The sequence below is a fragment of the Salvelinus alpinus genome, chromosome 19 (assembly GCF_045679555.1).
Source record: "Salvelinus alpinus chromosome 19, SLU_Salpinus.1, whole genome shotgun sequence".
Taxonomy (NCBI): domain Eukaryota; kingdom Metazoa; phylum Chordata; class Actinopteri; order Salmoniformes; family Salmonidae; genus Salvelinus; species Salvelinus alpinus.
Window position 1 is genome coordinate 48,242,998 of NC_092104.1, and position 16,298 is coordinate 48,259,295.

Below are 16,298 nucleotides of genomic sequence, written 5' to 3' on the forward strand. Positions count from 1 at the left end.
TGGAAAGGTGCTTGGATTTCAGTTGCAGAGGTAAAACATTACAGCAGGACTTACAGCCATAGCAAAAGTACTATAATAGTTTAGGTTGTGCTGCAGGCTCGCTACAAAGAACATGGAAGAAGCAGCATTGTGGTCACAGGAAGAAAACGATCACCAAAAAGCAGAAAGTAATTAAAATGAGTGGATAAAGGTGTTTTTTGCTTTGGACCTGAATGGACACAATACAAATATTTGTGAATATGTTTCTTTGTTCAGTGGACTCCCCTGAGGGACACGTTGAGGACAGTATAGTGTACCTTTTCTGCTCCTCGGGGAGACCAGCGTGGAGACACCTAACATTGTGGGGAGGTGGAGGAGAGCCAGGATGATGGGCTCTCTCTCCCTCTGAGGGGGAGTGGTCTCAGCCATGCTGGGCTACAATAAAAGGCACTTGTGTGGACCTCTAAGGAGCCCAAACTTTCCAGTAGCACTACCGGCGGCTGCTGCACCAGGGTTACTGGCACACTTCAAACAAAGAACTCTTGATTCTGATACATTTGCTACCTAGCAAATTAGTGAGACATTTCATTTAGAATTTCTTTGCATTTCCAGTGAAGAGGCCCCTTGGTGTGAAAAAGAGAAAATGATAGCTCTGCTTTGCACCGCTTTGCTTTCTCTGACCCTGGCCAGCAGTGTGTACAGTGATACCAACAGCACTGCTTCTGCACCAGTCTACGCAACAGGTAAGTGTGTGTGTCTGTGTGATGTGTCTCTGTGGGTGGGTGGGTGTGTGTGTGTGTGTGTGTGCATGTGTGTGTCTGTGTGATGTGTCTCTGTGGGTTTGTGCATGTGTGTGTGTGTGTGTGTGTGTGTGTATGTGTTCGTGCAGGGGTGTGCATGTGCATGCCATGAGGCCTCAGTAAAGTGGGGACCATAGACTACTATAACAGCAGGGTCATTATAGTGGTTGGTAACAGAACCCTCTCTGGGATGCCATTCACAGTCTGACACACCACTGACTAACGGTTTACGGCTAGCCACTGGCTGAGCATAAATCAGCCTGTCAGTCACAATGGCTTGCTTCCACACATCACAAACTAACGGTTTTACACTGCATATGGACCAAACTACTAGTTTTAGAAGGAAAATGTGTCCGTTTTCATTGTAGCTCAAATTGGGTTCCAGTTCAAAATTGTTTACAGATAAACTGTAGATAATTGATTATTATGTCTACAAATGGACCACTTGGCCTTTTTTGTTCCTTTACAATGTATTTATTAGGAGGGAGTGAGAAGTGGAAAATTGGAGGGGGACATTTTCAGATTGCACCTGCTCAAGCTACTTAAATAGCACCTGTGGCCTACACCAAATACTGTGAGATATCTTACTGCCAAATGCAATACTATAATACAACTAAGAAACATATGGTTCTAGCTCAAACTAGAGTCTCAATGTACAAAGTGAAGAGTATTTGAATGAATTTGTCCAGCCCGGTAGGCTGACTCAGGGGATTTGAGTTTCAGCACGTGTTAGCTCTATCACGGTAGAGAGAGAAATCCTGGCAAAAGGCAAACAAATACACTGCCTCCTGTAGATGAGATGCTGCTGTTCTGTCTTTCTGTCTGTGTAAACGTTTGTTCTCCTCCTGTGGCCTGATGATGTCAGAGGTTTGTGCGTGTTTATTTGTTTTATTTCACGCTGATTTTCAAAAAGGTAGACCAGTGCTGTGCTGTGCGTGACACAACGCACGTAACTTTTATGCACTCAAGAAATATTCAAGCAAAGTTGCACCCACCTTTTAGATAAGAACATGTCTCTCCTACCTTTCTGTCATGTCAACCATCCATCCAAGTCAAATAATTCCATGTGTCCGTCTGTCTTCATAAACGTTCACTACATAATGTAATAGGCTACGTGAGTTAAAGTTTATGGTAGGGATCATCAACTACATTTAGCCTTACTCTGTTTTTTGTTTTTTTGAGCAGATGGTCGGGGGGCTGAAAAACAATTACACATTATTTTTAGACTGCAAATTGACCACAAGAAGCCCAAACAGATATATGAATTGACAATGACATAATCATTTCAAACCTTGCTTACATTTGTATATGATCACGTGTCCTTCTATTATCCGTGGGGATGCTTGGAGTTGATTTCCTAGTGTTTTTACAGGCTTTCATGTCTAACAATGAAAAAAGAAAGCAATGAAACATTTTTTGGGGGGGGATTTGTGTTTTTTTTTTTTGCTCAGAAAAATTGAGAGCCAAATAAAACCACCCGTGGGCCAAATTAACCACAAGTTGGGGAAACCTGTTATATGTGGTAATCAAATGAGGAACACTGCAGCTGTAGATTGCCAGTAATAATCATTCATCACGTATACTATACAGTATATAATCAATACACAACATTCAGGAAGTAGGGTATTTCATGCAAAAATGTTTTCTATTTTCTATTTTCTATTTTATAAAATTATCACATTCTCTTTCTCGCTCAAAGAAGGCAATTTGGCCCTGGCTTGGAAACGAAATATCTTGCATCATGCTGTAAATGATTGTCATTCGTCTACCGATTTGTAAATGTAGGCAATTAATAATTGTTGGCCTAATAATAGCATATTTGATTTAACCCCCCCAAAAATTGGAGAGTGAGTATAAATCGCATTTCGATAGATGCACGCATCAGTATGCTATTATAGCCTATCTGCAGCGGGGAAAATATTGTACAAGGATATGTTTCCTGTCAGCTGGCTACTGTAGGAAAGTTACAATCTAATGAAACATTTGTTACATAGTTTAGCTCATGAAGTGGACGTTATGTTGCACATTCAACACTAACTAGGTGATCCCTCTTATTTTCGTAGGTATACATATATTACCGTGTAGCAATGGATGTAGAGTCAAAAGCATACGACAACATAACACGATGGACAATGTTGATTGGCAGGTGGAATGATGTCCAATAGGATTGCAAGGTAAAAGTGGAGGTGGGATCAGGTTGGCTCCCTTTTCCCTTGGTTGGTAGAGACTTCTGAAAATATGAAATTGTTACCCGCACCATAAACATGTATGTGGGGGGAGTTGACGTTTGTGTGTATGCATGCATGTGAGTGTTTGTCAAATCAAATCAAAAACATACACATGGTTAGCAGATGTTAGTACGAGTGTAGCGAAATGCTTGTGCTTCTAGTTCCGACAATGCAGTAATAACCAACGAGTAATCTAACAAATTCACAACAACTACCTTATTCACACAAATGTAAGGGATGAATAAGAATATGTACATATGAATATATAGATGAGCGATGGCCGTGCGGCATAGGCAAGATGCAGTAGATGGAATAGAACCGTATATACATATGAGATGAGTAATGTAGGATATGTAAACATTATTAAAGTGGCGTTATTTAAAGTGACTAGTGATACCTTTTATTTAGTCCATTTATTAAAGTGGCCAGAGATTTGAGTCTGTATGTTGGCAGCAGCCTCTCTATGTTAGTGATGGCTGTTTTAACAGTCTGATGGCCTTGAGATAGAAGCTGTTTTTCAGTGTCTCGTACATGCATGCGTGTGTGTGTGAGAGTGAGTGGACGTTTTTTGGGCACGTGCCAGGGGTGTGTGTGTAGGTGTGTGCCTTGGTCACAGCTATGCCTGTTAACTCCATCTTCTTATTGATTCAGGCTAGCTGTGCAGAGCTGTAGGATGTTGTAAAGGATAGCATGTCTAGCAGGCCTGGGTTGGTGTGGTTTTTCACTCAACGATACACATGTAGTTACAGCTGTGTAACATACTCTCTCTCTGTATACATACTGATGTAGGCTTATAGGCTAATTAGTGACTATTCAACTTGCTCGGTTGCTCCTTCAACATCTCAAAGACCACAATTACACCCAGTTAACATAAGGTTAGGATAACATTATTAAACTTCTGTAGACGCCGAACATACAGTATATGCCGCATGGCAACGTTGGACCATTATGATGTTACTGTTCATTTATTCCATTATGATGTTACTGTTCATTTATTGCCCTACGTTGCTACACTCTCAAAGACACAGCTGTTTCCAATAGCGCAGTACTGTAAGCTTTTATGGAGTGAGAGAGAATTGTGTACGATCGTAGAAATGGCAGTAGGTCTTGGCTTCTGCTGTACTTTTTAATTGTCACGCACATGTGTTCATTTACTTATTCTCTCCTCTTTCATTTTCACCCCACCCTTAACAAAATATGTGGGGGGGGGGGGAATGGTAGGTAATGGTTTAATGAGCCGTTTCTATACGTTACATCTGACAATTAGGGGGAACCTTTGACCCCACAGAAATAGCCTTGTATAAATAAGCTAAGACTTGATATATGACAGACAGAAAAAAATATTTAGCTGCTTGCCAAGTGGTTTTAAATACACATGCAAAGCTGTCGCTTTATGAGTGCAGTGTATATTACTTGGGGCCACATACACTCAAGGGCAATATATCTCCACTGGTAACTCAGGTAGCAGGGACAGGGGTAAGAGAGCAGTCTTACACTCACATCTCTACTGAAATTAGGCATTTTTGGGTATTGTTCACCAATATATCTTTACATTGGCATTCTTTGCATCTTTTTGTACAGGATCTGTCTGTTCTTGATGTTTCAGATGCATGTGGCCAGTCTATGTGCTGTATGGGGTCTCCTTGTACAGGGTTTTTTAGTTTATGTTCAACCGCATAGTGTTTCCTGGTAGCTATGAGACCTCTTATTTGTACCATGTACACCCCATCCCCAGCCTCATATGTTCAGGGATTATGAACCTCAGCCAGTGGCTTACGAGCGCTAGAACAATGTTTCTATAAATCAGACAAACGAGGTCTTTATTATTTTGCCTCGTATCTGTTGAATAAGAATCAGAAACGTTTAGGGATAAATCCTGGATGGCGTCACATCTGGCCGACTGCCGTTGACGTTGTCATGCGCTCCCAGTTTGATGAGGAGCGATTGTGTCATTCTGGGCTTTCAGTTTCCAATGAAACTTCACTCAACGGCTTCCCAAGTCCAGAATTTATGAGGCAGAGAGAAGCTGTGAGTCATAAGCCAGTGACAGAGGGAGAATTCATACAAAGATGCTGGGCCTCTCCATGAAACTCTCCATGCCCCATTCTTTTAAGAAGTGTGATTTTTTATTCTGCCTCGTAAACCCTTTGGCATGCGTCTGGTGTGCCTGCCTGCCTGCCTGCCTGCATGGAGGCGAGGTGTCTGGGTGGGAATGGAGGGGAGGGATGGTGGTGAGTGAGTTGCAGCCCTGAGGAAAGGAAGGAAATTAAAGAGCAGTTAGAGATATAGGGTGAGATTACATTTGTCAGGCAGCACAGCTTCTGCTCATTAAACCCCTCTGCAGGATAGCGTGCAACTGATAACGTATAGGCCACTCTATTAAGCTGAGCCACGTGTCGACTATTTGCTCTGTGTACATGGTAGAATGGGGTTTAGAGAGGTTGGGTGAAAAGCAGGGGTGGAGGAAATTGGGGTGTGGGGGAGAAATTATCAGAGCGGAAGGCTGTTAACCTGGAGTACCTGGTAGCGATTCCTGCATCTGTAAATGGCACATGTGGAAAAGGTTTTACCCATTGAAGAGAGGGCAGAACCATTTTCCAGTCATGGCTTTGGTGTGGCTCAAGGAGAACCCGACAAGGACAAAAAAAGAGGAAAGGAAGGAGAGAAAGAGGAATAGAGAAACCAGGAGAGACAGTCAGACACAAAAGGGAGGAAGGGAAAGCGGGAGAGAGAGAAGCATATTATTTTGTTAAGCTTACACACTGGCTAGGACGACTGCGGACACTAGTTAGTAGCTACTGATGTAATTTGATCACTAACCAGGTATCTATCCAACCTTTTTATGAGTAAAGTACATGTCAGATAAAAACATGTCATTACAGGCCTATTGGAAACAAAACGTTTTTCCGTAAACTTTCCAAATGTCGACGAAACAAAATACACTAGACAAGGTGGCATCTTTTCGTGTCGGTAAAATTAAGAATGCGAGAAATGTCGGTGGAAACGCACAAATATTGTTGTGAAGGGTCTGGAGGTCAGGGAGATTGTGGGAACTCACATGGAGTTGTCGGAAAAGCATGCAGTTTATTAGGATACAGACAATATAAATGATGATGAACTTCACAGGGTGGTGAAACTACAAGGTGATGAGCTTGATTGTCCTTTTCAAAAAATATTGAGGGTTTTATTCTGGTAACATGATAATGGATGCTTTGCTGCAGATTGAAAAATAAAAATAATCGTGCTCTTTTGTCCATAACAATAATCTCATCATATAGGCCAGGGGTCTCCAACAAGTCGATCGCGAGCTACCAGTAGCTCGCAGACCACCTATGAGTAGCTCGCCAAACAATTCCGAATGTACATGGAATTTTTTCGCTGAATACAACTGGTGTAGACCTTACAGTGAAATGCTTACTTACAAACCCTTAACCAACCATGCAGTTTTAAGAAAAAATAAGTGTTAAGAAATATTTACTAAATAAACAAAATAAATAAATAAGAAAATAGAAAAATAACAAACAATTAAAGAGCAACAATAAAATAATAGTAGCGAGGCTATATACAGGGGGTACCGGTACTGAGTGAATGTGCGGGGGCACCGGCTAGTTGAGGTAATGAGGTAATATGTACATGTAAAGTGACAATGCATACAGTAGATAATAAACAGAGTAGCAGCAGTATAATAATGGGGGGGTCAAAGCAAATAGGCCGGGTAGCCATTCGGTTAGCTGTTCAGGAGTCTTATGGCTTGGGGGTAGAAGCAGTTAAGAAGCCTTTTGGACCTAGACTTGGTGCTCTAGTACTGCTTGCCGTGCGGAAGCAGAGAGAACAGTCTATGACTAGGGTGGCTGGAGTTTGACAATTTTTAGTGCCTTCCTTTGATAATGCCTGGTATAGAGGTCCTGGATGCCAGGAAGCTTGGCCCCAGTGATGTATTGGGCCATACGCATTACCCTCTGTCGTGCCTTGTGGTCGGAGGGCGAGCAGTTGCCATACCAGGCGGTGATGAAACCAGTCAGGATGCTCTCGATGGTCAGCTGTAGAACTTTGAGGATCTGAGGACCCATGCCAAATCTTTTCAGTCTCCTGAGGGGGAATAGGTTTTGTCGTGCCTTCTTCACAACTGTCATGGTGTGCTTGGACCATGTTAGTTTGTTGGTGATGTGGACACCAAGGAACTTGAAGTTCTCAACCTGCTCCACTGCAGCCCCGTCGATGAGAATGGGGGAGTGCTCGGTCCTCTTTTTCCTGTAGTCCACAATCATCTCCTTTGTTTTGATCACGTTGAGGGAGAGGTTGTTGTCCCGGCACCACACGGCCAGGTCTCTGACCTCCCTGTAGGCTGTCTCGTTGTTGTCGTGATCAGGCCCACCACTGTTGTGTCATCGGCAAATTTAATGATGGTGTTGTAGTCGTGCCTGGTCGTGCAGTCATGAGTGAACAGAAAGTATAGGAGGGGGCTGAACACACACCCCTGAGAGGCCCCTGTGTTGAGGATCAGTGTGGCGGATGTGTTGTTACCTACCCTTACCACCTGGGGACGCCCCGTCAGGAAGTCCAGGATCCAGTTGCAGAGGGAGGTGTTTATTCCCTGGGTCCTTAGCTTAGTCATGAGCTTTGAGGGCACTATGGTGTTGAACGCTGAGCTGTAGTCAATGAATAGCATTTCTCACTCGCTAGATGAGCAATTAAAAATAAAAATGAGGAAACATAATTTGGGAAAATAATCACTGATTATATAGATTTTGAAGGGGCAGAAAACATAGTGCACTACTTTCTCTTGTACACTAAGGACCCGGGGAAGAATTGCAGGGGAGAGGAGAAGAGAACAATGTGCCTCTTTGAAAGCTAGAAATAAACTAGTAGCTCGCAACGTAATTTAAAAAAAACTAGCTCTCATGCTAGAAAAGGTTGTAGACCCCTGACATAGGCTATACCTGCGCTGTTGGCTAGTGGGCCAACATGTGCCAATACCAGAGTGGGCACACGCGCTATATAAAGCAAAAAAAATGTGTGAGAAAACCACCAGTAGAGTTGAAAATGAGATGGAAACCCTTTTAACTTGTATTTTTTATATGGTACGTGGGAATTTAACTGCAAAAAGTTGTTTCATGTGCACTACATCATCACGCAAAGCCTTTTATCTACAAACAAGTCAATTTGATGGAAACACATATCTGGTGAGAAAATGTGCATATTGTTTTTATGGAGAATATTCACATTTAAATCTGTCGCCAATTGGATGGAAACCTACAGTTGCTCATGACTCGAAACGGGACTTGGTTCTTACCAAAGGCTGCTTTTTTCTACGGGCATACTCTGCTCAAAGGGGAGGGGATGTGAACATTCTGCTTTGTTTGAGAACGTTATGTACGGTAACATACAGGCAGTGGTGTAAAGTACTTAAGTACAAATACTTTAAAGTAGTTTTGGGGGGAAATCTGTCCTTAACTTTTTTTTTTTTTTTACTTTTACTTTTTATTCAGTACATTCCTAAAGACAATAATGTACTTTTTACTCCATACATTTTCCCTGACACCCAAAAGTACTCGTTATGTTTGGAATTGGTTAGCAGGACAGGAAAATGGTTGAATTCACACACTTATCAAGAGAATATACCTGGTCATCCTACTGCCTCTCTGGGGCACTCACTAAAGTGTGCCCTTGGATATCCATATATTTAAAAAAAAAAATGTAATTGTGCTGTCTGGTGTGATTAATATAAGGAATTTGAAATGATTTATACTATATTTTACTTTTACTGTTGATACTTAAGTATATTTTAGCAATTAAATTTACATTTGATACTTAAGTATATTTTAAAACAAAAACTTTTACTCAAGTAGTATTTTACTGGGTGACTTTCACTTTTACTTGAGTCATTTTCTGTTTAATAAGGTATCTTGACTTTTACTCAAGTTTACCAATTGAATACTTTTTCCACCACTGCATATACTACAGGAAATGCTTATTTTACTCTTACTCTCGATCATATAGACAAACTGTTTGTCTTTTAGCCATGCTTGTATAGTTCATTGAAGTGTGATGTGTCAGCACCATATATTTAAGAAGAGGCTGATGTGTGGTGGCCATTGGCTGCTCTGTCCGGCCCATGGGGCTGTATATCCTGGGGCTCTACACACAGCTTTATTGGTTGCGGCTGCACCAGTGGTGAGTGGGTCATGGGTCAAGTGCATCCATCATGTCCCTGCCTGGGCTCAGTGGACTGTGTGTAGGCAACCACTGGGTGGGGTCCCAACAAAGCAACACTCTCATAAAGGGCCTGGAGGTCAGGGAGATTGTGGGAACTCACGTGGAGTGACTGATAGCAGCTACCTATCTGAACTGAAGGGTGGCCTGGTTAGGAGGGAGGCCAGGAGGGAGGGAGGATGGGAAAGAATGATGATGGCCATAACGTGAGGGAAAACGTGTCTGTTTGCAAACCGTATAGTCACCTTTTTTTGTAAATCCTGAATAGTAGGATGCCCAACTCATGTTTTAGACAAGTCAGCTGGGGCGGGTGAAAGATAAACATTTCATCTTGGGGGTTAATGTGGAGTAACGTTGAATGTGTTAACTGCCAGAGCTGGTCATGGTATATAGTTTGGTGAGAGCTAGGTGCAGATGATTTGCGGAGGTGGGAGACTGGCTGGTTCCCAAAGCTGAATCTATTTAGGACTGAAGGGCTACTTTGATAATATAGCTGATTGGCCACTACAGAGAGGGGAAGAGGGAGAGTGTGTGTGTGTGTTTCTAGGCAATGTTGAGAGGGGCATTTTTCAGAGATCTTTTACTGCTTTTTTGCTTGCCAATCAAACACATGCGATCTTTAAAATCAATTCATTACTCAAAACATTAAAAGATGTGACACGTCTGAACTGACACCAGTAATTAAACGCCTTTAAGGATCCGCCCCTTTTTTTAAATTTTCGCCTAAAATTACATACCCAAATCTAACTGCCTGTAACTCAGGCCCTGAAGCAAGGATACGCAAACACTTTGAAGTTTGTGGAAATGTGAAAAGAATGTAGGAGAATATAACACAATAGATATGGTAAAAGATAATACAAAGGGGGGAAAAAAACGTTATTTTGTATTTTTTTGTACCATCATCTTTGAAATGCAAAAGAAAGGCCATAATGTATTATTCCAGCCCAGATGCAATTTAAATGTTGACCACTAGATGGCAGCAGTGTATCTGCAAAGTTTCAGACTGATACAATGAACCATTGCATTTCTGTTCAAAATGTTGTATCCAAACTGCCCAAATGTGCATAATTTGTTTATTAATAACTTTTCATGTTCAAAACATGTGCACTCTCCTCAAACAATAGCATTGTATTATTTCACTGTAATAGCTAATGTAAATTGGACAGTGCAGTTAGATTAACTAGAATTTAAGCTTTCTGCCAATATCAGATATACCTATGTCCTGGGAAATTGTCTTGTTACTTACAACCTCATGCTAGTCGCATTAGCCTATGTTAGCTCAACCGTCCCTTGGACGAAGTTAATACAACTTTGTTACGTATTCTACTGTATTCTTCTGATGCTTTAGTAAATCTTGACTTACTCACCTTTTCTTGTCCTTCCCAGAGACTGAACTTGGTGATCAGAACCGTGTGTTTGCCAGTCGCGGCTCCAACATCACTCTACAATGCCGGCTCCACCGCCAGCACGGGACATCTTTCGGCCGCATGGGCATGAGGATCAAGTGGACCAAGCTGTCCGCGGATGAGTCACTGGAGGAAGATGTGCTGGTTTCCATGGGCTTCCACAAGAAGAGCTATGGCAGCTTCCTGGGCCGTGTCCGCCTGCTGGAGGCCGACGATGACGATGCCTCACTGCTCATCAACGACGTGTCCCTGGACGACATGGGAAAGTTCCGTTGTGAGGTCATTGATGGCATGGAGGATGTCATTCATGAGGTTACCTTGGAGGTGCAAGGTAGTGCAGGCTACAGCGATGGTAAATCATTATCTTTTTACTTCCTTCCCCGGCTCAGCGATGGCCATCTCATCTCATCCTCCCCGCACATCACGTCACCACCCTCCATTTCATGTTCTCTTCACTGTTGTGTCTTTATGGTGTTGTTATACTTTTGTTACCCTGTAAATAAGGACAGGAGGTTTTCATGACCTGACCCATAAACTACTGTCTGGTAGAAATGAATGGTTTCAAGACCAGAACCAGGAAATAATGGTTTCAAGACCAGAGCCTGTTTCCTTATTTTCAACACCTCACCACCATTATATTGATGTATGTGTAGAAAGACAAAAGACAAAAAAGAAGACAGCTTTTGTTCATTTTCCAGAGTCCGTGCTGATTATATTCACACAGCCTTACACTGCAGTACATGAAAACACATTTTCCATCTGAACTAATCCCACTCCGCATCGATTCTAACATCCTCCTTGCTCATACAGTGCTATTTGCATAATCGTGAAAGGAGTCCTGTTCTTCCTTTTAATATGTGGCACAAATACAACCTTTTTTTTGTGCATTCTATTGATAAAACTGAGTCAGCCTGAATCTATTGAATACTATTACACGGTCATAGTTCCCATCTGGGCCAAGACCGCCTGAGCAGATTTTGCTCCAGGTTAATAAAAGGGATCTTGAATAGAGAACAGCTAGCTAGCTGGCCATAATGAAAACAGGCTGGAACGACTGTCTATTGTTAACATTGGAACAAAGTCATGCCCGATGAAAAGCCTCAGTGCTGGTTGTGATTTTCCCTCAGAGTAATCCAATTGAATGTTCTCTTGTGTGCAGCTGTATACATCTGACAGTCAAGCACTCAGCTAGCACTAGGCTACCACGGGATGCAGGCTTGTGTAAAAGATGAAACTACCGACGCTGATGTAACAATCTAGTGTGTTACAGGGGATTGTTTCTGCTTTATCAGCTCTTAGTTGTTTCTAAACCACCAAGGGCCAAATGCAACCCTCTCTGTTAGCTAGCAGTGGCACAAAGTACATTAACAAGGGATGAAGAAGTCCAATTCAGTGCTTTTTATATTTTTACCTTTATTTAACAAGGCAAGTCAGTTCAGAACAAAATTCTTATTTTCAATGATGGCCTAGGAACAGTGGATTAAGTGTCTTGTTCAGGGGAAGAAGGACAGATTTTTACCTTGTCAGCTCTGGGATTCAATCTTGCAACCTTTCGGTTACTAGTCCAACGCTCTAACCGCGAGGCTACCTGCCGCTTTCCAAGAACATTGCATCTCTTAAACAGTATGTCAACAATCCCTACAGCCAAACGATAGCCACCTTTCCCTCACAGCACATTACATTTTAGGCATTTAGCAGACTCTTATCCAGAGTGAGTCACAGTAGTGAGTCACAGTAGTGAGACCATACATATTCATACTGGTCCCCCATCATGGGAAGTTAACCCACAACCCTGGCATTGCAAGTGCCATGCTCTTCCAACTGAGCCACACTGGACTAAATTTCATTTGTTTGTAGGCCGGACACACATAAAATACTGGTCAGGACAATAGAGGAGTGGACCAGCAAAGTCTGAGTCAAGATAATTAATTCAATTACATAACCATAACACCTAAGGGGCTGTTTTACGGCTGTAAAATCACATAACTGGACCACCAAATGATTGACACCAGAGGTTCCATTTGCTGTACACAGTTGATGATTGTGCTTTGTATTATAGTGCTTTGGAGTCTTGTTCTGGCCTAACATATTTGCTAGCTTGGCTGTTACAGCCTAATTAAAACATAAACAGCATGAGATGTATCTCCCTTCCCTGCTGAGGGGCAGAATACCACATAATTAATCAGTTAGCGAAGTCTCAATCCTCTCTGCAGCTCACCAGGAGCTGCAGGACCAAGAACAGCAATAGCTTACACTCACTAACATATACTATCAGATCGTATGTCAGAAACCCCCAATCCCTCATGGCTGGTCCAGTCTAGACCCAAGGACCACACACATTCTTCATCCTACTGGCTGGCTGGGTCTGCAAACCCACAGGAGGATGAGTGTGTAAAACATAAATCCAAATGTATCTGTATTCAGACGGACTGTATTGTGTTAGAATAACATTCCTCTCCTAGAGTATGCTGTGATATACCGTGTTTTATGTGTATCTGTATGTTTTAATTTACGGTAGATTTCCATGAACTGTATTTATATAACATGCATAACTATGCAATGGGTTTCTATCCACTGTGGTGATTCAATTAAAGACATAAAAGAAACATTCACGTAAAGACACATTCAAAAAAGTGCATGTCATAAAAAGGATAACAATCAATTCCGACTCACTAATAGTTGTCTTACAATAGAATAGTGAGTTCAGTTGGCACTTTCCTGAACGAGTGCTCCATTTAGCCTAAGAGCCAAATTAACTATGATATTAACCCCAGATCCTTGCTCATTCCCAGGTGTGGTGTTCCCTTACTCCCCACGGCTGGGCCGATACAACCTCAACTTCCACGATGCTGAGCAGGCTTGCCTGGACCAGGACTCTGTGGTGGCCTCCTTCGACCAGCTCTACGAGGCCTGGAGGAGTGGCCTTGACTGGTGCAATGCCGGTTGGCTGAACGACGGCTCCGTGCAGTACCCCATAACCAACCCCAGACGGGCCTGTGGAGGAGTCAACTCCGGTGCGGGCCTGAGGAGCTACGGCCAGCGTGACAAGTCCAAGAGCCGTTACGATGTCTTCTGCTTCACCTCTGCCGTCAACGGTGAGTTTGTGTCTGCTTTATATGGTTGTTTTTAATAAATTTAATAATTTGTTTTACCCCCTTTTTCGTGGTATCCAATTATTAGTAGTTACTGTCTTGTATCATCGCTACAACTCCCGTACGGGCTCGGGAGAGACAAAGGTCAAGAGAGCCATGCGTCCTCCGAAACACAACCAAGCCGCACTGCTTCTTAACACACAGCGCATCCAACGCGGAAGCCAGCCGCACCAATGTGTCGGAGGAAACACCGTACACCTAGCGACCTGGTCAGCGTGCCCTGCACCCGGCCCGCCACAGGAGTCGCTAGTGCGCAATGAGACAAGGATATCCCTACCGGCCAAACCCTCCCTAACCCGGACGACGATAGGCCAATTGTGCGTCACCCCATGGACCTCCCGGTCGCGGCCAGCTGCGACAGTGCCTGGGCTCAAACCCAGAGTCTCTGGTGGCACAGCTAGCACTGTGATGCAGTTCCCTAGACCACTGCAGTATCTATTATTTGAACAAAAGTAGTAGAAATAGATAGACATACATTACAGTAGGGAAGAGTTCATCAGCATATCAATTGGCCTCTCTTTAAAATGAGGCAACCCTTTAAAATGGCCGTCTTCCCCTCTCTGACCTCAGGCCGCTTCTACTGGCTGGTGCAGCCCGACAAGCTAACGTTCAACGAGGCTGCTCAGGCGTGCCAGGATGATGGAGCTGAGATCGCCAAGGTGGGCCAGATGTATGCTGCATGGAAGCTGAACGGCTATGACCGCTGCGACTCTGGCTGGCTGGCTGACGGCAGTGTCCGCTACCCCATCTCCAGACCCCGCAGGAACTGCAGCCCGACAGAGGCGGCTGTGCGCTTCGTGGGATTCCCCGACAAGAAGCAAAAGCTCTTTGGCGTCTACTGCTTCAAGGGCCAGCAGTGAAGAGGAAAGGGCTTAGCCCTGAGCACCAAACCCATATAACCCATCAAAGAAAAACAACGACAACAACAACACCAATAAACAGAAGATGCATGTCGAAGCATCAGCTCATTACCTTACCAATACTGTGATACATTTTTTTAATGAATACTGTAAAATCTCATTTATGATCTCAATTTTTTTGTAAGCTGAAACAAGCGTTATTCCTTAACATTTTCAGTCATGTAATATGTTGCTCATATAATATAACAATACCATTTTTTAGTTATACAAAATGTTGGTCATATAATAACACAGCACTATGGTTGAAATGGACTGGATGAGTTACGTCTTCTAAGGGCTAGATTCAATCAGATCCGCTTTAGCCATATAGCGGTTGTTTTGGCGGTGTGTTGGAGGTGGAACTGCATTAGAGCTGTCAAACCGGTGAGCAGCTGGTCTTGATCATTGTTGCAAAGCCACAACCAAAGCCACATCCAGTCGCATTAAAATTGTAGGCTACATAGAAATAATGCTCTAATTGAAAATCATTCAATGAAATGAGGATTTCCATCACCCTAATCAAGGTGTAGATCACATTCCAGTGTTTGAACCTGGAAACTAGGCTACAAGGGATTTCTCTTAATTCTACTCCGTGCAGCCAATGGCAACATCCTCTTTAGGTATAATGCCAGGAGCCACTTGTGGATTTGACAGCTCTAACACAGTTCCACCCCCAACACCGCAAAAACAACCGTTATGCGGATGTCGGCTAAAGCAGATCTGATTGAATAGAGCCCTAACTAACATGTACTGTGGCCTATCTAGCAGCTTATGAGCTAAATTTCATGAACATAATGACCACTGTTTGACTATGGCAGAAGTCTATTTCAGTAACAGTTGCACAGTAATGCTACCACAAAAAAATTTAAATATATATTTCAATCCGAATCTGAAGTGAATATTCATCTGAGCAGAGGGGCATTTCACAAAGGAGATTCAAGCTAACTTTCCTGAAACAGCAAACTAGGATATTGTTCCAAAGTTTCAGAATTTCAGAAAAGTTTGCTACTAATTTACAGACCCTAATCTCTGAAAAACACCTTGTATTGTTGCTTTTATTTTAATGATACCTTTCTCTACTCTGTGTCTAAAGACTTCCCCCTTACACCTCTACTAACAATTCTTTGGGGTGCTTTTCAACTTTATTAACTGTGATCCGACATGAAAACATTTCTGTTTAAGGCATAAAATGAATGTATGCGTGCCGAACTTGTAACGATCGTCTAATTCCTCCTCCTCGGATGAGGAAGAGGAGTAAGGGTCGGACCAAAATGCAGTGGTGAAGGTAGACATAATGATTTATTAAACGAAACCGAAAACACGAAGAACACTAGAGAATTACAAAAACAATAAACGACGTAGACAGACCTGGACTTGAGAACTTACATATAACAAAGAACGCACGAACAGGAACAGACACGAACGACAAAACGAAACAGTCCCGTGTGGTAGACATATACAGACACTGGAGACAACCACCCACAAACAAACAGTGAGAACACCCTACCTTAATATGGTTCTCAATCAGAGGAAACGTCAAACACCTGCCTCTAATTGAGAACCATATCAGGCAACGCATTAACCCCAACATAGAAACACAAAACATAGACTACCCACCCAG

General features: G+C 42.8%; 1 protein-coding gene across 1 annotated transcript; it reads left to right on the top strand.

Annotated features, from left to right (window-relative positions):
* The first annotated feature begins 449 nt into the window (after positions 1 to 449).
* On the top strand, positions 450 to 16,044 carry LOC139545754 (hyaluronan and proteoglycan link protein 1-like). The gene is made up of 4 exons (XM_071353878.1): positions 450 to 722; positions 10,607 to 10,978; positions 13,419 to 13,721; positions 14,349 to 16,044. The coding sequence occupies exons 1-4, from the start codon at positions 623 to 625 to the stop codon at positions 14,636 to 14,638; spliced, it is 1,065 nt and encodes a 354-aa protein (XP_071209979.1). The 5' UTR covers positions 450 to 622; the 3' UTR covers positions 14,639 to 16,044.
* The last annotated feature ends 254 nt before the right edge of the window (positions 16,045 to 16,298 follow it).